The sequence below is a fragment of the Penicillium manginii genome (assembly GCF_028828005.1).
Source record: "Penicillium manginii strain IBT 31320 chromosome Unknown utg000008l:1.0-3226943.0:1.0-3228205.0, whole genome shotgun sequence".
Taxonomy (NCBI): Eukaryota; Fungi; Ascomycota; class Eurotiomycetes; order Eurotiales; family Aspergillaceae; genus Penicillium; species Penicillium manginii.
This window is the reverse complement of record NW_026643109.1, coordinates 821,987-841,755: the sequence shown is the minus strand read 5'-3', so window position 1 is coordinate 841,755 and position 19,769 is coordinate 821,987. Positions and strand designations below refer to the sequence as shown.

The following is a 19,769-nucleotide window of genomic DNA, read 5'->3' as shown; positions in this document are numbered from 1 at the left end:
TTCGAAGAAAAAGAGTTGTCGGGCGTAGGTACACGCGCTCCTTAATTTGCCGTCAAACGGGGGTGAGTGTCCAGGAACCTGCATTGGCGAAAGGCATAACCGAGGTGGAAATACTACAGCCACGAGAGCAGATCAGTTCATATCAATATCGAAATTGGGCTTCATTCTTAAGCTTCGATAACACAGCTGGTCTTGTGACCCTCCATTGAGAGTGTATCTCCCTGTTTGCCGGCGAGGAGGAATTAAGTGACAGGCTCCGAGAACAGTCAGCTGGAATAGATCCACGGGAAGCTGGCAGGAATGGACACGGGAGGCAGCGGAGGAGTGTCCGGCGGAGTTGGCGGCGCTGGCGTCCAGTGAGCTGCTGACCATGGAGACCAGACGTGGAATCCAAGACTTCCTGTTGGGGTCGGCAAATATGGATATTGATTTCGTGATCGAGCTGACAGCGATTAGACTGAGGCGCTGTTTTCAGAAAGCGTTGCTCTCTATGTTAGTACTTGGGAGATGATGGAATGCGTATCTGTCAAACAGCAAACTTGGAACTTGGGGGAGAAGGTGGCTGATAAATTGAAGCGGCAGGATGGATATGGTCAGTCATTAGGCTAATTCGCCGATTGGTTGGAAGTGGAGAAAGTTGAAGTTGGAGAAGTGCTTCGGTAGAATGGAGAATGGGGTTCAATTTACCCGGCGTGGAGTCGTGGATAATTCGGAGCGTCACGCGGGAATATTACTACTAGTAGTACTTATTCTGCTAATATCTTTGATGAAAATTAAGCGCTGTGGATACAAAGAAGATCTGCGAAAAGGAAAATTCAAGGCGCATCCGACAAGGATGATGCATATTTGTATCGAGGCCGATCGCCGCACAAAGTACTATAAAGTGCAGTTGCTAGGGGCATGTTATTCTAGCTAAATTCCAAGGTTCGTTTCTAGTTTAAGTTATTAGTATTTCAGTGTAGAATAGTTGAATGGCTGTCTCTCTTTTTCTAATCTTTCGAAACTTCTATATTTCCTCAATTTGATAGCTCTTTCCATGTTTCGCTCGCAAACGAAGTTTCTAGAATCGAGACTGCGCTGCAATTTAGCAGGGTTCACTGATAGTGGAACCTGGGGCCAATTCAAGCCTCTGATTGGCAGATATCCTCTGTATTTAGCCGGAATACATTCCCCATGGCATCATGCTGTGTTCCGGAGCCCCGCGATACTCAAGGATGCCCGCCACTACGGAGATCGGATTACCGTAGTCCATCCGCTCGGCTGAATTGTATTCGGTTCACCGATTGGAAAAAAGGGCGCATAGTGCCGGATCAGCAACGTGGCAGAGTAGAAGGAAAGATAGACCCCCCCACATTCAAAGCGGGGCATCGTCACTGGTTGCGACATCGTGGCTGCTTGGACCTGCCCGCTTTATGTTGCACTTCCCCTCCTATAAAAGACTCGAGCCCCTGCTTTTTTGTGATTAAAATCTTTTATTCTACATCTCTCCAATCTCCTCTTCCCCTAAAAGAACCGTCACAATGGCCAACCACACTCAGAAGACCTACACTCTCAACACCGGCGACAAGATCCCCGCCATCGGTCTGGGAACTTGGCAATCCAAGCCCAATGAGGTCCGCGTGGCTGTTAAGGACGCCCTTCTGAAGGGTTACCGTCACATTGATACCGCCCTGGCCTACGGCAACGAGGCCGAGGTTGGTGCTGGTATCCGTGACTCCGGTGTCCCCCGCGAGCAGATCTGGCTTACCACCAAGCTGGACAACACCTGGCACCACCGTGTCGAGGATGGAATTGCCTCCTCGCTGAAGGATCTCGGTGTCGACTACATTGATCTCTACCTGGTTCACTGGCCCAGCTCCACCGACCCCGAGGACAAGTCCAAGCACCTCCCCGACTGGAACTTCATCAAGACCTGGTAAGGCGCACTCTCACTTCAGCGATGAAAATCCACACGAACCTCCTTCTAACCCATTTTTAATTTGATAGGCAAGAGATGCAGAAGCTCCCTGCCACTGGCAAGGTCCGCAACATCGGTGTCTCCAACTTCGGCATCAAGAACCTCGAGATCCTCCTCAACGACCCTTCCACCAAGATCGTCCCCGCTGTTAACCAGATCGAGCTGCACCCCAACAACCCCTCCCCCAAGCTGGTTGCCTACAACACCTCCAAGGGCATCCACTCCACCGGTTACTCCTGCCTGGGCTCTACCAACTCTCCTCTGTACAAGGACGCCACCCTCCTCGAGCTCGCCGAGAAGAAGGGCAAGACCCCCCCAGCAGGTTCTTCTGGTCTGGGGTATCCAAAAGGGCTGGAGTGTCATTCCCAAGTCCGTCAGCAAGTCTCGCATTGACGGCAACTACGAGATTGACGGTCTGACTCTGTCCGATGACGAGGTTGCCCAGCTGGATGGCCTGAAGGACCGCTTCAAGGTCTGCGGCGATGCCTGGTTGCCCATTAAGGTTTTCTTCGGCGATGACGAGTAAAATAGTGCTGAACTTTTCTCTGGCACTTGATGATGGTTTTATGAGTACATAGGTTTTAGATACCAAAATTGATTTCTTTCTTGAATATTTGCTGTCTTGGAATAGTAGTCGTGCCTGCTCGCAGCACATCTGGGGACCTTAGTCACGTCATTTCAAATTGCTCATCATTGCTTTTTCATTACTCACAATGCAAAGATAGGGTCTTTGTCCTTTATAGATGTAAATCCTAGATTTCTAGCAAAAGGCCTGTCGTGTTCTTGGTGGTCGTCCCTGGTACAACCGTGCTCAAATTAGTACTAGTTATCTACTAACGCATAACTGTGATACCAATAGTCCAGCCTACTTACTAGATGAGTAATCACATCTCATTGAACCATATTTGCCCAAGACTCCAGGGCTGCGATGATAATTCAAGCAAAATACACACTATTGGCGTGAAAAATAGCTAGTACGTTGCAGAAATCGCGTATCAGCGTTCATGGTTAGGGCTTATCAACGGTGCCGACAGGGATCATGGAATAGCGGGTCTTTGTAGTGGAGCTCATGCGACATGCTGACATTTTACCCTACTAGTCCGTAGTGCCCTGGGGTATTCAGAACTCGATGAGGGAAGAAATCGATGCTCATATTTATCATTCTCTAATAGTACCACCATAAACGATTTGTCGATGAAAATCGCAACTCTACTATGTTTCCAAATCTTGAGCCATTGAAAGATTGACGATGCTCGATTCTCCAATTTCACGGGGCGGAATTATTCCGAATGGGTCAACTTGATTTCTAATGAACATCAAAGTAAAATGTGCTATTTGTGGATTCTGCACAGCCACCAGATTCAATCAGAAATACAATACAGAAATGAACTCAGAATCATGAAATGCATTAATCGTAAGTCGTGCCATCGACCTTCCAGCTGTTGAACGAGTGTGACCAGGGCCTTCTAAGCACGCCAAGGTTGCTCTCAACTAGTACAAGTCAGGCATACGGCAGTGAAACTTTTTGATCCCTTCTACTTCTTTTCATCCTGCTGAGAAGTAGCACTTCTCCGCCCTAAAGATTTGCGGATCATAGCCAGAATACAAAAGGCAGCGAAAGTAGCAACAACGAAGCCAGCGGAAGGTAGAGGAGAGGGCGAGTCTGTGTCGAGATTATCAGTCGTGAACGGACTGGTATCTGAGTTTCCTGCTTCCACTGCAGCATAACAAGAACGCACAAATCCGGCTTCGCACATTGCTATTTGTCGTTCGCTGTCGTCTTTTCCATATATCACGGGTTCTTGTGGCTCATGGTTGCGAGAGAATAGTCGGCCTGTCTCTGGATTGCCATCGGTATTTCCCTCCGAATCGGGAATAACAATTAAATGTTCGGGATTGGTATTGCCTGTTGGCAATTGAGTTGGGATATTGTTTTGTAGATAGGCTGATGATGATGGCGCCGCCAAAATGATGGGGAACGCGCAGGCGAGCAGGAAAGGAAACGACAAATGGAGGGACATTTTGGCTGGCCGTTTGGATTTGATGATATGAGAGAATGGTTTGTATAACTCCTCAAATTGATCAGAAAACAGGATATCCTTATATAGATAGCATGCTCGGTCTCTATGGTACCTTGGTTTAAAGAACTACTACTGTCGATCACCAAAACGCCCAGATTACGTCTTTGCCGAGAGATCGAGACCAATTGTGGAGTAAGTGATCAATCGCAGTTCGGTGAGCAAATAAGAATGTATCTTGGGATCTCGAATGGCCAGTATTGTTAGCACCGGAGTTAAGTGGTATGATCTCCGACAGGCTGACAGCACCAAAAAACAGTAGCTGCGCCGCGGTCAATCTTGGCATCTGCTTGGCGCCTTCGAAATAAAATCCAAGCCACACTAACTTCGCAGGCAACATCGTTTTACAGGAAAGAGAAGGTTTACGGCCGGTTCCGACGAGAAGAATAATATGACAGCTAAAATTTCCAGAAATATAAAAGGCTTCATTTCCAGTTACCTAGTCACCGTCCGCATCGTGATCTCTCCACTCTTCATCTACTAACTACTACTACTAGTAGTAGTTATTTATTTAAAAACCAGATTCGCTGCTGCTAGTAGTACTAGTCATTTATTTGAAAACCAGATTCAAACAAACTATTCGTACAAATGTAGGTTTCTTGCTTCTAAAACGTCTTTGGAGTGACTGACCTAGGTATTGGACCCCTAATAACTATGAGTCCGTGCAAGATGTTCGAGTTTCACTTCCAAGGTTCGAGTTAGCTATCGGCAAATCTTCGGCAGAAGACTTGTTAAATTTATGTAAGCATAATATAATATCGTTGAAGGCTATTGAGGCTCCATAACTAGTAGTCTAGGTTTCTCGGTTCGATCCGAACCCGTGGACTCCCTTCTACTAGTACTATATACCACCAGTTTTGTTTCTAGATGATTACCAAGAAGCTTGCTAAAAAATGGGTCGGTCATAAACAACTCGTTCAAAACTCAAGCAATGCGTATTCGAACAATTCCGATCAAGTATTAACATGTAGATATCAGACGTGTCTTCGCGTCTCATTTTCAGGGTCGTCATTTGGTATTAAGATACGGTTCCGTGTATTCAAGGCTTCTTCTCTTGCTCGACAAGTGTCGAGTCTAGCTCATATCTCTCCGTATACAGCTCATGTCTCTCTGTCTCAGTCCCAATCTCCGACGCAACTGTCGAGCCGTTGAGTTCCCGTAGGGTTTCCTGTCGAGACCGAGGCTTTTCCGAAATGGATGAATTTTTTTCATCGTGATGAGAACTAGAAAGCTCTACCATGCCAGATGCTGATTCTGTTCTGGTATTGTCGTGTTTCTGGGCATCGTTCTTTCGTCGTCGCCAGCATAAGAAGAAAATGAGAATGCCGGCAATAGCCAATGCAGCTAGAGCTCCCACCACTATTCCTGCAATCGCACCACTCGATAGACTAGCCTTGCTATCCGAGTCTGTTGGCTCGCTGGTAGTAGTGGCTGTGGAGGCAGATGGTGTGGTGGGGGCAGATGGTGTGGTGGAGGTGGCATTGGTTGCTGTAGATGATTCCGAGGCAGTCTTGGTCGCTGGTTCCGACGATGTCGTTGTCGTGAAGAATGCAGCAGTATTATTTGTCACTTTGAATGATAGAATGTGTTGTTTTGAGACATGATTTGACCATTCGTAGTCTTTGCATGTATGACCAACGTTTTCGTTATCGCAATTTGAATTCGAGTACATAAAAATACACCAGTGTCCATCTTGGGGCTCCCAGTTGAAAACATTGTCCTTGGGGTTGTCCATTGACTTGCAACTCAGAGGCTCCTCTCCTTGGAAGGAAAGTAGCGTATCATTTGGAGAGTGCCAGGTGTATATCCATGCCGAGGCGAAGGGTAAGTAGGCGAGGCATGATAGCAACGAAAGAATCGAAGTGGCCCTCATGGCTTTGGGTTACCTAGGTAGAATGTGCCACAAAGGTGTGAAATGGATATGGTTGACGATGTAAACTCAGAATTCAAATTTGAGTTGAGCAGACTTTTGCGGGGCTTTTCCATCTTATGTTTAATTCAGCCTCAGGCGCTTTCCCCCTTAATGGCACCTCGTGTTCGCGGGATGAAATTTGGTTCTTACGGAATTGGTCGCATACGCCAAGGTCAAATGCGGCAAAGGGTTTGTTCGCTGTCCAATTGTCACTCCCTCACACTGGGCTAATTTCTTGGCATCAAGGGTTGGAGTGCTGCCAGGAGGTTTGTGATGCCGCAGGGTCCACCGCATAGTCCAGGGAATACGAGGTGATCGGCAGGGTACCACTCGTATTCATCCCTGCACGGGGGGTTTACTCGCATAAGGAATTCTGGAAATGGATGTCAGTGGCGTGTCGAATGATTCCGAGGTCCAATGCAGGACCGGAAAAGTAAACCACTTGGAAGCATCCTATTTAGCCCCGCTGTATAAGATATTTTCTGAATTACTACTAATCCACTTTGGGTCTTGGAGAAGCCTTCCATTCCTGGATTTATTGTTTGCGTACTGATAGTTATACGTGATGTATCTACCCCGCATTATTTAGATCGCAGAGCGCTTTCAAAGTGTCCGCATTGCCGAAATACGCTACCTTCCCTCATAAAAGCCACTATCGTTCATTGTCTGATCGAAGTACTACCTCGCCATTCAACTTTATGAAGCACATGCATTCAGATCCGACTTCCTAGGTATCGCCTGGGCATCTCCAAAATTCGGAAGCTTCAAATTGAAAAAAAAATAAAATCAAATAAAAAGTAGAAGTTTTCAACATAATGATGAGTTCTACAATGCAGCCAGCAGTACACACTGCTCTTCCTCCAATGAGGGTTGGTCAGTCACATGCGTGGCAAAGCACCGCCACGTTTCTGCCTGAGGCCACCAACTGATAAGGCCATCTCCTTCTCCTCCCGCGTCATCAGGCACTCCCAGACTTCTTCCATCAACAACTCTCACTATCTAGTGAGTAAACTCATATTCAATCCATCAGCATGGCGCCTGCGAATGGGCACCTGCTGCTCCCCAAAATATGGAGAGCAGCAAGGTATGTGTGGCCATGATCATCACCAGCAATGAAGTTCCCCGCTGACGCTACCCCAGGTTTGCCTATGAGAAGGCCTCTAAGGCCATAAGGGCCAAATTACCAGAACCCCAACAAGCTGCGCTTCGTTATAAACCGGCATACGCTCGGATCAATCCCAGCCAACCCATCAATCGAGTCGCTGCAATCCGCCAGGCGCGTAGCCGTCATTTCTCGACCCGCGCTGCCGGCGCCTTCTTCTCCGCTCTTCGATCTGGAGCTCAAGCAGAAGCCAGCGCCTACAAGACCTCCCGCGTTGTATCGAACATTTCACGGATCACAAGTCGCACCCCATTTGCGTCAACCCTTCGCCCTAACTTGACGGGTGGCACCCTTGGGCGTACCGCTGGCGGATATGCTGTTGGAGCCGGTCGTTTCGGAGGAGCCCGGTACTTCTCCCACGGCCCTGCGGCCCCTGCTCAGGTCATCCAGAATGTGTCTCAGGGTGTACGGGCATTCTTCCTGTCTGGACAGAAAGTTCGTTTCGATGGAATTGATCCTCGCACGGGCGAGAAGCGTTACAAGGCTGTCACTGTGCTTCAGGACCAGGCCGGCCGCAAAATGACTGCCATCCCCCAGAATGCTCCCGGATCGTACATTGACTTTCAACTCTCGCCCACTATCACTGCCCTTGGTGTTGTGTCCGCCCTTAACAAGGAATCCGGAACTCCCGCGGAGGCCACCTTGAACTCAGATGGCCTCGCCGATCTCCTGTCAGGAGACTTTGCTCGCTGCTTGAAGGAGTTCTCCATCGTACTCAACGACCTTGAGCGCCTTTCTGCGCTGGGTGATCTTCCGATCATGCTCCACGACCGATCTACCATCCGCGTCCGATTTCCAGGATGTGACGCGGAAACTGTTGATCGCCTATGTGATGAAATTGGAGTACAAAGAGGCCGTATCACACAAGATGAGAACTTTGGCACTCGCAACGGCACCGATATTGCGCTACTGTTCCCGTTCGCCCCTAGTGTTGCCCCGTCATCAGATACTGAATACTTCTTTGAGAAAGCCTCCAAGAAGCAATCCCAGTACTCGAATGACCTCGATTGGCACGGTATGCTCACCCCAGAAAGATGCAGTCCGATCAGCCGAGACTCTGGCGTGGAGTCTGGCGGTGCAATTAGCTTCGATGACGGTGAAATTTTCGGCAACAACCCTTGGACATCATCGCCATCTGGCTACTCGAGTATCAACATAAGCGAGCTCGGAGATCGTGCTTTTTTCCCAGACAGTCCCAGCAATTGTAACTCTGTCTCCGGATATGACGGCGCCGACGGAATCTACAAATTCTTGGCCGAATGTGATAACGCACGTCGCTGAGTAAATTCACCGGGGCTTGGAGTTTTCTTTCATGGCTTTTTCATTTTCATATTATTTGTTTCTGGATGATACAGGCGCCAGCCTGATCCACTCCATAGCGCGATACCATTCCACTCACTTAGCATTTTCTTTCTATCAATCTATCAATCTTTTTTTTTTACTTCATCGCCCCTCCTCGTACCCACACTATGCTTGTGGAATTATCCAAAAACAATACTGAGTGTGTTCTATACTTGCCCTTGTCAAGCCCCCTCGCCACCTTCATCACTGTGCATTCCGGTTATGGATGTTGCTGAAGAATCTCCCAGACGGTAACCCCAGGTTTCCCCGCAAAAATCATAGCCACCTGCCACCACGTAGCACAGAGATGTCTGCAGAGTTACACCACGAGATGTGCGACCATAACTTTAATCGAAACCCCCCTGATGATTCCGTGCCAAAAGGGTCTTAGAAACGCGGCCCTCAACCCGTGTTAGATATAACCAAGCAACTTTCTGAAGAAAGTAAATGAGCAATGTACGCTGAAGATCGGCGATGTGCATCCATTTTGGGGACGGGGAGGCCAGCCCGCACGAAACATGCTTGGCTTGCGCTTTTATTCTAGTTAGTTTCAGGGAAATGCAAGCCTCCCTTGCTCCGCATCAGTTCAATTTAGCCAATTTCCAGGGCTATACTTCTGACGTGCATTGTTCACGGGTAGCCCTGCAGGAAATCCATGGCAGTGTGTCTGTACCTGGACCCTTATTTGCAAGGGCCTCATTTCGGAAACACGGTACGAATGCCGCCATGGCGCTTGAATACCTTGAAGAAAAATAGTTTAAATAGCTCAGTATAAACCCCTTCAGCTTTCTCTGGAGACTCCAAGTTCAACCCGTCCACAAATTACCAAGACAAAAAGCTGTACCTGAACAGTCCTCCCTTAGAGTGACACTATCATGATGCGGTCTATTATCAGCCTTATTCCACTGCTGGCTACCTCTGTCACTGCAGCTGCGGTTGCTGCTCCAGCCATCACTGCAAGAGCCGCTGCAAGTGTCAATCCATTTTCGGGGTATCAGCAGTATGTCAATACATACTATGCATCTGAAGTTTCAGCATCTGCGCTACCCTCCATGACGGGCACTGCGGCTTCTGCAGCGAGCTCGGCAGCCAAAGTTCCATCTTTTTACTGGTTGTAAGTTTCATCTCAATTTGTTCATCATGGGGGGCAACTATAGGCGAATAGTATTCTGACGAGAGTCACAGGGACACGGCTGCCAAGGTTTCTACAATGGGAGATTTCTTGTCTGATATCAAGACAAAGAACGCAGCGGGTGCTAGCCCACCCAATGCAGGTATTTTCGTTGTTTACGACTTGCCAGACCGTGACTGTGCTGCGCTTGCCAGTAATGGCGAATACTCAATCGCCGATGGCGGAGTTGCGAAGTATAAGACATACATCGACAATATTCGTACGACTCTTCTGAAATACTCGGATGTACACACAATTCTGGTCATTGGTGGGTCAGAAAGCTCTAGAAAATAAACAATCCGAAGCTAACTTCAGAACAGAACCCGACAGCCTTGCCAACTTGGTCACCAACATGGGAGTATCAAAATGCGCGAATGCTCATGATGCGTATCTTGAATGCACCAATTACGCCGTGACCCAGTTAAATTTGGACAACGTGGCGATGTACCTTGATGCTGGTGAGTACTATGAATCGGGTTCAAATTAGAGCAGCGGCTGATTCTATGATAATAGGACATGCTGGGTGGCTTGGCTGGCCCGCGAATCTGAGCCCAGCAGCTCAGCTCTACGCCCAGGTTTACAACAATGCCTCCCAGCCTGCTTCACTCCGTGGCCTCGCAACAAACGTCGCTAACTACAACGGCTGGTCTCTGTCCAGCTGCCCCTCCTATACCTCGGGCGACAGCAATTGTGACGAGAAGAAATATATCAATGCCATGGCGCCACTCCTAAAGACCGCAGGATGGGATGCTCATTTCATTACAGACACTGGTGAGCGAGAAAGACTTTCTTGGAGACTTTCAAATACGGAATGATCGACTGACCTTCACAGGCCGCAATGGTGTCCAGCCCACACAACAGAATGCTTGGGGTGATTGGTGCAATGTTAAAGGCACTGGATTCGGTGTCCGACCGACCACTGATACTGGAGATACCCTAGCAGATGCTTTTGTCTGGGTCAAGCCAGGTGGTGAGAGCGATGGCACCTCGGACAGCAGTTCAGCACGATATGACGCCCACTGTGGATACAGTGATGCTCTTCAGCCAGCCCCCGAGGCCGGTACTTGGTTCCAGGTAAGTTTTGACATTCTGGTGGCAATATTTGAACGTATTGGCTAATTGAATTGTCCAGGCATACTTTGCTCAGCTGGTTGCGAACGCGAACCCCTCTTTCTAAGATAGCGAAGTGAAGATTCGGCGAAGAAACCGGTCATTTTGAAGGATGGATACAGTATTTCTCAGCTACCAGTCTTGATGAAGTGACTTTCGATTTGAATATTTCCCATTCTTTGTAAAGGAAAGACAGTTTCACAGTTCCTGTGGTTGTAGCATGTAGATCCCACACCGCCCTTTCATGTAAATATCCGGCAGAATGTTCCTCTCACCGCCCACACCCACCTGAATTGGCGGGCACAAACCCAGTCTCGAGTCTCCCAATCTCCAGCTCATCCCACTCACCACCCTCCCTCTTGCGGTTCGACCGTGATTTTTGACAACTCGATACGACTAGTCCTACGGCATTGCCAAGTGGTGCTGCAGTCGGGGTTTCCAGCACCCCGGGGTTGATCCACCCAATATCTGCCTTTCGCCCTGCCCTGATCTGCGATTGCGCGGAAGCCGCCTTGAACGGATCCGGTCAACCAGCTGGCCTTCACCATGATGGAAGACTTCAACAGTGAAACAGATAGTGACTACACCAGCTATTGGAGAGACTGGGTGAGTCCGCGATTTCCTTCCGGCATTTTCCAGCCCACCCGCGCGCCCCACTGATATGCCCCGCGACAACACGATGACTGGGCCTGGAGATGCCGGGTATACCTTATCTGATGTGCATGTTAGCTAACCATGCTTCGGCCTTTTTTTTTTAGTTCGTCTCTTCGCGCGGAAATGAGTACTTTTGTGAAATCGACGAGGATTACCTGACGGATCGGTTCAACCTCACTGGTCTGAACACGGAAGTTCCCTATTACCAATATGCTCTCGACCTCGTGACAGACGTGTTTGACCTCGATGCCGATGATGATTTGCGTGAGCAGATTGAAAAATCTGCCCGCCATCTCTACGGGTTGGTGCATGCTAGATACATTGTGACTACGCGCGGCCTCGCCAAGATGGTAAGTCCTAAGCTACTCCTGCTTTGGTATTCCTGATCCCCTCTCACGGCTTGAGCTAATAAATACCTTTAGCTTGACAAGTATAAGAAGTGTGACTTTGGCAAATGCCCTCGTGTTATGTGTGACGGTCACCCTCTCCTCCCTATGGGCCAGGCCGATCTTCCCAACATGAGCACCGTGAAGCTGTACTGCCCTAAGTGCGAGGACATCTACAACCCCAAATCTTCTCGCCACGCCTCCATCGACGGTGCCTACTTCGGCACATCATTCCACTCTATCCTGATTCCAGGTCTACCCCGCTTTGAACCCAGAGAAGAGCATGCGCAGGTTTGAGCCTCGCATCTATGGCTTCAAGGTCCACGCCGCCGCCGCGCTCGCCCGTTGGCAAGACGGCCAGCGTGAAGATCTCGGCTACCGTCTTTCAGAATTCGACATCAGCCACCGATTCGTCGAAGAGAGCGAGAGTGATGAAGACGCTTACGACTATGGCGAGGAGCCCGCTCCCGCTAAGACGGAGAAGGTGGCTGGAGATGCGGCATCGGGCCGCATGGATCTTGGCAACTGATACACACCTGGATCTCATTCATGAGCAAATATTCGGCGTAATGAGGGACTTTCCTATGACCTGATCTTGCGTGATATGCGTTTACGACTAATGGCGTTTTCATGGCCCTTCTCCCACTGGCCAATCGTGTTTCCCCGACAATTGTATCTACATTCCCCCTTCTTACTCCTCCGTCCGAAAAACACGAAATGAAGAATATAAAGTTACATTTGGATCGCTACATCCTGTAGAAATGGTTGAGGTCTAGTCTATAGATATCTAAAGGTGCCAGAATGCATGCCTTAAGACAAACAGTGGTAAGTCACTCTCATCAACTACTAATATATCCATCTCATCGAGAAGGAACCTTCTCGCCCCCAAATGGCTCCGGCTCCGGCGCAATTCCCATTTTCAACAATTCTACAAACGCATACTTAATCGTCCGCGCCAATTGCTCCCCCTCACTCCAAATCTCATCATGCTCCCCCTCGATGATCATCGTCCTAACCGCCCGACTCCCATCATCATTCCCCGATTCTTCGACCGTTGTAGAAGAACGCGCCGAAGAACGCCGCCTCGTCGCCTTCCCCCGTTCCCACCCCTTCAATGCCTCCTGCATGACATCCAACTGACCCCGATCAACAAGCTGGTCATCCTTCGAATGCGCGAGAATCGCTAATCTTCCACCCTTCCACCCACCCTCCACCCCCCGCGACCCAATCATCTGCGCCGGCGAAACCGTGTCCCAAAGTAACTCATCCGCCCCAAAGGCACCGTCAATAAATTCGCGATAGGCGTCGATACTGGAATGATCGTCGCGCAGCTTGCGCAGGTCGTATATCCCAGACACGCCGACTATGGCGGTAGGTTGCGACGTCAGCGCAGGAGGCAGGGGCCCCGGTGAAGTCGAGATAGTCTCGGCGCCAGCACCGCAGTCATTCACGCCACCGTTGAATCGCACTTCCCTGTGTCCTGCGACTGCGCCCATGACGGCTTGGAAGGCTAGTGTTGCGCCGCAGCTGTGTCCGACTAGGATGTACCGATCGCCGAAGGCGTATGTGTTTTGCAGGAAGGCTAGTGCGGCCTCGACGTCGCGGATATGGTCTGGGTGTTTTGCCGTGCGTAGGGACTGGGCTGGTGTTTCTTCGGTGTCTTGGGGGTGGTTTGGGTGTGCGCTTAGCCTGTAGGAGATCGAGGCGTAGCCTGCGATGGGGAGGTGCGGGCTTGCGCGGAGGATGTTTTCGGTTTTTTCGAAACTGTCTGCTGTTATTGTTGGGTCGCGCCAGGCGCCGCCGTGGATGTAGCTGGTTTTGATCCTGTTAGTTTATGGTTTCCTTGCGCTTTGTTGGACTAGATTGCAATAGAGGTGGGGTGTTTGTTTGTCGGAGAAACGTACATAACCCAGAAGCCATTGGGGCGCGGTGGGAGGGTGGCTACGGAGATTGTTTGGAGATTGTGAAATCGTCCATATGAGACGGTTCGTTTGCCTGGTTCGGTGGCCATGGTCTTGGTGGTTGGGGGTGTTTTGAGGTTTCGAGATGGGAGGTTGGAATACTCAAGCCCCAAGGATCCTACGTCAATTCGATAAGGCTTGGGGCCGATTATCGATAACAGTGGGACATTCCAATGGCTTCCATTGCGGGGTAAAATAATTTATATGGAATTATATTGAGTATATTATAGACTATACGTTACAGAGATGACTGGGGAAATCTATTTGTGAAAATGTTGTACAGGTTAGCGAGATATACAGCCACGGTGACTCGGAAATACTACAAGTAGTCGCATGCATAGACAAAAGACCAGCTAAGAGCTCAAAGGAATAGTACTAGTACTACTAGTAGTAGACATAGCGGTGTGGAATGACTATTTTGTACCAAATGAATCTACCTCTCTAATTATTCGAATGAATTTACTTTGTTCCATGTTTACTACTAGTTGGGGATTGTTGTTACGTTCTTCATGTGGTGGATCTATAGGTGCGGCATGTCCGTCAGTGGAATCACTAGCCCAAGAACAATTATATTGATGCTATTGTAGTTATTGTAAGACCCCAAGAGTTGCCGTATATACCGGTACTATCTATCAAGATCCCAGCTGTTTAATGAAGAGTGTGGTCAGATAAATGGGTCCGAATTTGAATACCTTCTCTATGACAACACACTGGGCAGGACATGGGAATTCAATCCTTTTATAACTATCTACGATGTGACTAGTTATAACTTAACTTCCTTTCTGCGGTTACGCATAGTTTTCATATAGAATTTGCTCTAGTACATTTACTCAGTAAATATTAGTTAGTTACTAGTAAGTCTATTACTAGGACAACTAGCTAGTACTTGTATGGATATGCTTCGGCGTAACTCGGGTTTTGCTCAGGATTGCAATTTTAGAAACACTGGAATTCATTCATATTACCATCTTCATTTTATCCAACTGATATCACCATCCCTGAGTAACTATTATGGTAGAAATTCCTTGTTCCATTCATAGTTGGTAATTTTGCCGGGCGGTGTTTACATACCGTATTGCCCCTCCATCCGCATGGAAGAAATGTGTACGGTATTACCACTCTTCGTCCCACGCTAAACCCTTTTCACGATTGTCAAAGTCGGGCTGGCACACAAACCTTCGCGGGCTGCCATCCACCTTCGTCTTTCACATCCCAACACATTCCCCACGTCAATATGGCCGAGTACGTCTCCAGATCTGTCCTACAGTCATGTTTCTTTGCTAATATCGCTTTTTAGAGTACAATCTCCCATCGCGGCCGTCAAGGTCGAGGCCCTGGTACGATCCCCTCGAATCTGGAAAATCTTCCCTTCCCTCGCCAGCGAGAAATACTTATACCCGACGCTCTAGGTGGTGATGAAAATCATCAAGCACTGCAACCAGACCTTCCCGACTACCGCGACTGGCGCCCTCGTCGGTATGGACATTGAGGGCACCCTCGAGATCACCAACTCTTTCCCTTTCCCCGTTGTCGAGCTGCCCACCGAGTCGCACTTCGACAATGCCACCCCGAACCCCGCTGCCTCTGCTCCCCGCGTCAAGGCCAACGCCGCCTACCAGGCAGAGATGATCCGCATGGTGCGCGAGGTCAACGTCGACGCTAACAGCGTCGGCTGGTACACCAGCGCCAACATGGGCAACTTCGTCAACATGAACGTGATCGAGAACCAGTTTTTCTACCAGAAGGAATTGAACGAGCGGACAGTCGCCCTTGTCCACGATGTTAGCCGCAGTGCCCAGGGCAGCCTCAGCCTGCGCGCTTTCCGCCTTTCCGCCAAGTTCGTCGAGGCTTTCAAGGAGAACAAGTTCAACTCCGAGGAGTACGTACCACAGACTCACGAAAGACTCGCAAAACGGCCGACTAGACCAAACATACAGCGGGTGAAAATGGATCAAAATAGCTAACAAATTATTCTAGTCTCCAAAAGTCCACCCTTCGCTACCAAGACATCTTTGACGAGCTCCCCGTCGAGATCCACAACTCGCACCTGATCACCTCCTTCATCCACCAGCTGCAGACCCCCTCCGCTGCCCCGACCGACCTTCCCCCCTCGCTCGCCGCCCTCGAGGCCAGCCCCTACTCCAAATCTTCCATCCTCACCCCCAACTTCGATAACCTGGCGCTCAACATCGACCCTTACCTGGAGAAGAACTGCGACCTCCTCTTGGACAGCATCGAGGCCCACAACACCGAGACCAACAACTACCAGTACTACCAGCGTGTGCTTGGCCGTGAGCAGCAGAAGATCAACAACTGGAAGCAGAAGCGCACCCAAGAGAACGCCACCCGCTCCGCCCTCAAGCAGCCCCTCCTCCCCGAGGACGAGTGGCAGCGCCTCTTCAAGCTCCCCGCTGAGCCCAGCCGCCTGGAGAGCATGCTCAACACCCGCCAAGTGGAGCAATTCTCTCGCCAGGTTGATGCTTTCGTCTCGGCCACTACCGGCAAGATGTTCGCCGCCAAGGGCAACCTGCTTCCCGGTGAGGTTGCTAAATAAATGCAAAGTGCAAGTGCAAGTGCGCGGTGAGGTGATGAACGGCTATTTTGGGATTGCATGAAACCTTTTTACGGCGTAGGGAGGGAAAATGTTTCTCTGGATGTTAATACGACTTCCTCTTCTTCTTTTTTTGTATGACCCGTGTCGATGTCGAGTCCCCTTTTCTTTTTCCTGTCTGATGTGTGCGACGCGACATGTATGGACTCGCATCCGCCCATAGAAACAATTATGTTAGACATGATTGCAGCGTTTTATTTATATTTGGTTACTAGTATCCAAAATATCTACCTGTAGGTACAGCTACTTTGTAGTAACTTGAACTTGCTCGATCGTACTCCGCTTTGTACCTCGTAGATCATTTAGCCCTAAGCCGCATAGGGCAGTCGATCCCACGTGATTGACATGACTTCATCCTCCAGGTGCTGTCATACAGGTTAGAGGAGGTTATATATATTTAAATAACGTCTCAGATCTTTCATTCTCATCATCCATACTTCCTTCCTATCCTACAAGCCATCTTCCATGTACAACACGCACTCAGACATTTGGGTCGTAAGTCGACCCATCTACATATCCACCTAGAGATCCACCTACACTATGCAGCGTCGATCGACAATTAAATGCAGCGTCGGAAACTATGAAGAGCTTTAAAATGAACATACTACTAGTAATTTCATCCATGGATCTTGGCTAAATTTCGATGCTACAGGCTGGAGCTTTCGCCGCAGTGGTTGTTGACTTCATCGTCTACCCTTTTGACACATTAAAAACCCGCATCCAATCACCAAATTACGAGCGAGTCTTCAAAGATGCACGCAGCGGCGCCATAAGACGCGATGTACTTTTCCGCGGTTTATACCAAGGCGTATGGAGCGTGGTGTTCTCCACAATTCCCTCATGTATGTCTTCAAGGTTCCTCTTGCCCGGATTGTTTCAATTTACGAAGAAATAAAAGGGAGTGCAGAAACCTTACAAACGATTTTCTAACGTCAAATTCTGCAAAATAGCTGGAGCATTCTTCACAACCTACGAAGCAGTAAAGAGTACTCTACACAATTCATCAGCTTCGACGAAACAGGCAAGCCAGTTTTATACGCAGTACTACTCAAACACAACTCTCAAACTACCCTTCACCCATTCCCTCCCAACACCAATAATCCACGCCATCGCCTCATCAACCGCCGAGATGGTCTCCTGTCTCATCCTCACACCCGCAGAAGTCCTAAAACAGAATGCGCAAATGGTACAGACTTCCCAAAAGCAAAGTCACCACTTGAATCAAAATAAAGTCACAGCCATGCGCCAAGTGCTTTCCCGCTTCAAGTCTCGACCCTGGCGCCTTTGGAGTGGATATACCGCGCTAGTCGGACGAAACCTCCCATTCACAGGCCTGCAATTTCCGCTCTTTGAGTATTTACGTGCTAACGCAATTGATTGGCGGCGGAAACGAAGGGTAGATGTGAGAATGGGACTTGGCGAAGATCAAGGAGCTGCGAGTGGTATTAGTAGACCGCCGGATGGAATGAAGGAGCAACTTATCGAGCGGGCTGGGCTGACGGGTCTATCGGCTTCGCTGGCTGGACTTGTTGCTTCGACAGTTACGACGCCGATTGATGTTGTTAAGACGCGGGTTATGTTGTCTGCCAGTGAGGATAGGTCTAAAGATGGGAAGCACGCAGTGGGAAAGAGTGTTTCTGCAGGTGCGAAGAAAGGGACGATTGAAGTTTGGAGAGAGATCGTACAGAAAGAGGGCATGAGGGGGTTGTTTAAAGGTGGTGCGATTCGTGCTGGGTGGACGGCTATCTCTATGAGTTTGTATCTGAGTCTTTATGAGGGTGGGCGGTTCTATTTGGAAAATCGGAGGAAAGCGTTGGAAGGTGTTGATTGAGGGAGTATGTAGGAGAACTAGGGAGGATATGCATACCTAGATAATTTTTCAAAATTCACATTTCGCGCAGTACTCTAGATGTTGGTTTAACTAATTTCGATGATGACTCGGACCAAAGCATTGTTGAAAAATAAGATAGTTTGAAGTTTTACTATATACACAATAGCTACTAGTATATCAAATCCGAAAAATCAAGCCTGGAGTGTGCCATTGATCTTCCCCAAGAAAAGCAGTATCATTCCTTTCCATCACCCCAGTCTGACCTCCGGGAACTTAAATATATTCCCACAACGGCTATTAGTCTTGCAGTTATACAGTCCATAAATCTAAAAGCCACGAAAGCAACTTGCTAAGATACTCTATCATCAATAGATTTCATAGCGGACAGAACGGGGCAAGGGCCTTTGCTCTTCACTGTCCATTATAACGCGGCATGTGAGATAAATTAACGCGCTAGATACTCTCTCTCAAAACCCAGTTTTGTTTCATCAACGTCATCTTCATATGGTAGGTCTTCCAAAGTCTAGGCAGGAATTCGACATCCTGGCAGAAATATTGCAGAATATCCTCCGATAACGGGCGACGATTGAAGATTTCGTACGCTCCGTCACACTCTGGCGCAAAAAGTAGCCTACCGTGGTTTTTTGGCACGGATCCAATCTGCCCTTTTAATGGGTGTAGTTGGAGCGTCCCATTCGATGCATTTGCCAAGGCCGTTGACAAACTTCTTGCAGGGTGTGGATGTCTATGAAAAAGGTTTTGTCGGTAGGGTGGACGTAGATCTGTAATATAGATATGCTACCATGACGCGAGAGATTTATACCCTCTATGTCGGCCGAGATGACGTAGTGACAGGAAAATCGGGAATGCTTTCGAGAAATTCGACGACGGTAGCTCCTGTATCTACGAACTTGACCTTTGAGGCTATATCTGGTTCAGGACTCTTGTCCGACGCTTGGTCATTTAGTTCGAGCCCCTCAATTATAGTTGCAAGCTTTTAAAAACATCATTCCGATCTTGAGTCAAATCTAGTAAGCTGTTTAAACTAGTTAATTTATATCAGTCGACACGTTTACTAGTAGACATCCTGAGTATTCACGAAATTGCAAATTCTTGACGCGGGATAGAAAAACCGGAGCAATGGTACTACCTAAATGATGAGTCAGTGCAAAGAAGTTTCAGAAATAGTATGCCGAGAGGATCCAGAGCGAGTGCAAATAAAGATTTTAGCCAGGATGGTCATCAGCAGCGAGACAGACTCTGAGTCTGCTTTTGGGGTTAGCATGGATAATGAGCGCGTCACTATAAAAGCTTCAACCCGCAGCTCTACTAGCACTAGTAGTACTTGAATTAGAAGCGAAAGTCGCTGACTCTTCTAGTGCTAGACCCTGCTAGTACTCCATTGGAAGGTTTTATTCAACTTGAAGAGATCCAAAACTGACGTGGTCGGTTAGACGCTATCGTCGCCTTGTATAGGTTAAATTTGATTTAAGGCAGATACGCCTCAAACCCACTAGCGCTGCTAGTATTGTTTAACCCAGGAGGATAGAAATCAGGTATCGAGGTAGCATAAATCGTAGTATATTGAAATCATA

The 19,769-nt window shown here is 48.6% G+C and overlaps 9 protein-coding genes across 9 annotated transcripts; 6 read left to right on the top strand and 3 right to left on the bottom strand.

Annotated features, from left to right (window-relative positions):
- Nucleotides 1-1,520: 1,520 nt before the first annotated feature.
- On the top strand, nucleotides 1,521-2,483 carry gcy1 (putative glycerol dehydrogenase Gcy1; the record flags this gene model as incomplete). Its single annotated transcript, XM_057107611.1, has 3 exons — nucleotides 1,521-1,915; nucleotides 1,987-2,295; nucleotides 2,336-2,483. 3 exons carry the CDS (start codon nucleotides 1,521-1,523, stop codon nucleotides 2,481-2,483), a joined length of 852 nt encoding a protein of 283 aa, XP_056954989.1.
- A 1,009-nt stretch (nucleotides 2,484-3,492) lies between these two features.
- On the bottom strand, nucleotides 3,493-3,978 carry N7533_010960 (uncharacterized protein; the record flags this gene model as incomplete). Its single annotated transcript, XM_057107610.1, has 1 exon — nucleotides 3,493-3,978. One exon carries the CDS (start codon nucleotides 3,976-3,978, stop codon nucleotides 3,493-3,495), a length of 486 nt encoding a protein of 161 aa, XP_056954988.1.
- Nucleotides 3,979-5,074: 1,096 nt separating this feature from the next.
- On the bottom strand, nucleotides 5,075-5,908 carry N7533_010959 (uncharacterized protein; the record flags this gene model as incomplete). The annotated part of the gene is made up of 1 exon (XM_057107609.1): nucleotides 5,075-5,908. The coding sequence occupies one exon, from the start codon at nucleotides 5,906-5,908 to the stop codon at nucleotides 5,075-5,077; it is 834 nt and encodes a 277-aa protein (XP_056954987.1).
- Nucleotides 5,909-6,978: 1,070 nt separating this feature from the next.
- Nucleotides 6,979-8,390, top strand: N7533_010958 (uncharacterized protein; the record flags this gene model as incomplete). The annotated part of the gene is made up of 2 exons (XM_057107608.1): nucleotides 6,979-7,031; nucleotides 7,088-8,390. 2 exons carry the CDS (start codon nucleotides 6,979-6,981, stop codon nucleotides 8,388-8,390), a joined length of 1,356 nt encoding a protein of 451 aa, XP_056954986.1.
- Nucleotides 8,391-9,325: 935 nt separating this feature from the next.
- On the top strand, nucleotides 9,326-10,798 carry cbhC (putative cellobiohydrolase; the record flags this gene model as incomplete). The annotated part of the gene is made up of 6 exons (XM_057107607.1): nucleotides 9,326-9,564; nucleotides 9,636-9,889; nucleotides 9,942-10,079; nucleotides 10,135-10,392; nucleotides 10,454-10,695; nucleotides 10,754-10,798. 6 exons carry the CDS (start codon nucleotides 9,326-9,328, stop codon nucleotides 10,796-10,798), a joined length of 1,176 nt encoding a protein of 391 aa, XP_056954985.1.
- Nucleotides 10,799-11,277: 479 nt separating this feature from the next.
- Nucleotides 11,278-12,300, top strand: N7533_010956 (casein kinase II subunit beta family protein; the record flags this gene model as incomplete). The annotated part of the gene is made up of 4 exons (XM_057107606.1): nucleotides 11,278-11,337; nucleotides 11,490-11,735; nucleotides 11,808-12,062; nucleotides 12,091-12,300. The coding sequence occupies 4 exons, from the start codon at nucleotides 11,278-11,280 to the stop codon at nucleotides 12,298-12,300; spliced, it is 771 nt and encodes a 256-aa protein (XP_056954984.1).
- Nucleotides 12,301-12,631: 331 nt separating this feature from the next.
- N7533_010955 (arylformamidase) lies at nucleotides 12,632-13,782 on the bottom strand (the record flags this gene model as incomplete). The annotated part of the gene is made up of 2 exons (XM_057107605.1): nucleotides 12,632-13,583; nucleotides 13,676-13,782. 2 exons carry the CDS (start codon nucleotides 13,780-13,782, stop codon nucleotides 12,632-12,634), a joined length of 1,059 nt encoding a protein of 352 aa, XP_056954983.1.
- A 1,184-nt stretch (nucleotides 13,783-14,966) lies between these two features.
- On the top strand, nucleotides 14,967-16,286 carry N7533_010954 (putative eukaryotic translation initiation factor 3 subunit EifCh; the record flags this gene model as incomplete). The annotated part of the gene is made up of 4 exons (XM_057107604.1): nucleotides 14,967-14,974; nucleotides 15,030-15,069; nucleotides 15,142-15,611; nucleotides 15,710-16,286. 4 exons carry the CDS (start codon nucleotides 14,967-14,969, stop codon nucleotides 16,284-16,286), a joined length of 1,095 nt encoding a protein of 364 aa, XP_056954982.1.
- A 522-nt stretch (nucleotides 16,287-16,808) lies between these two features.
- Nucleotides 16,809-18,174, top strand: N7533_010953 (putative mitochondrial carrier protein; the record flags this gene model as incomplete). Its single annotated transcript, XM_057107603.1, has 3 exons — nucleotides 16,809-16,838; nucleotides 16,996-17,185; nucleotides 17,294-18,174. The coding sequence occupies 3 exons, from the start codon at nucleotides 16,809-16,811 to the stop codon at nucleotides 18,172-18,174; spliced, it is 1,101 nt and encodes a 366-aa protein (XP_056954981.1).
- Between the last annotated feature and the right edge of the window lie 1,595 nt (nucleotides 18,175-19,769).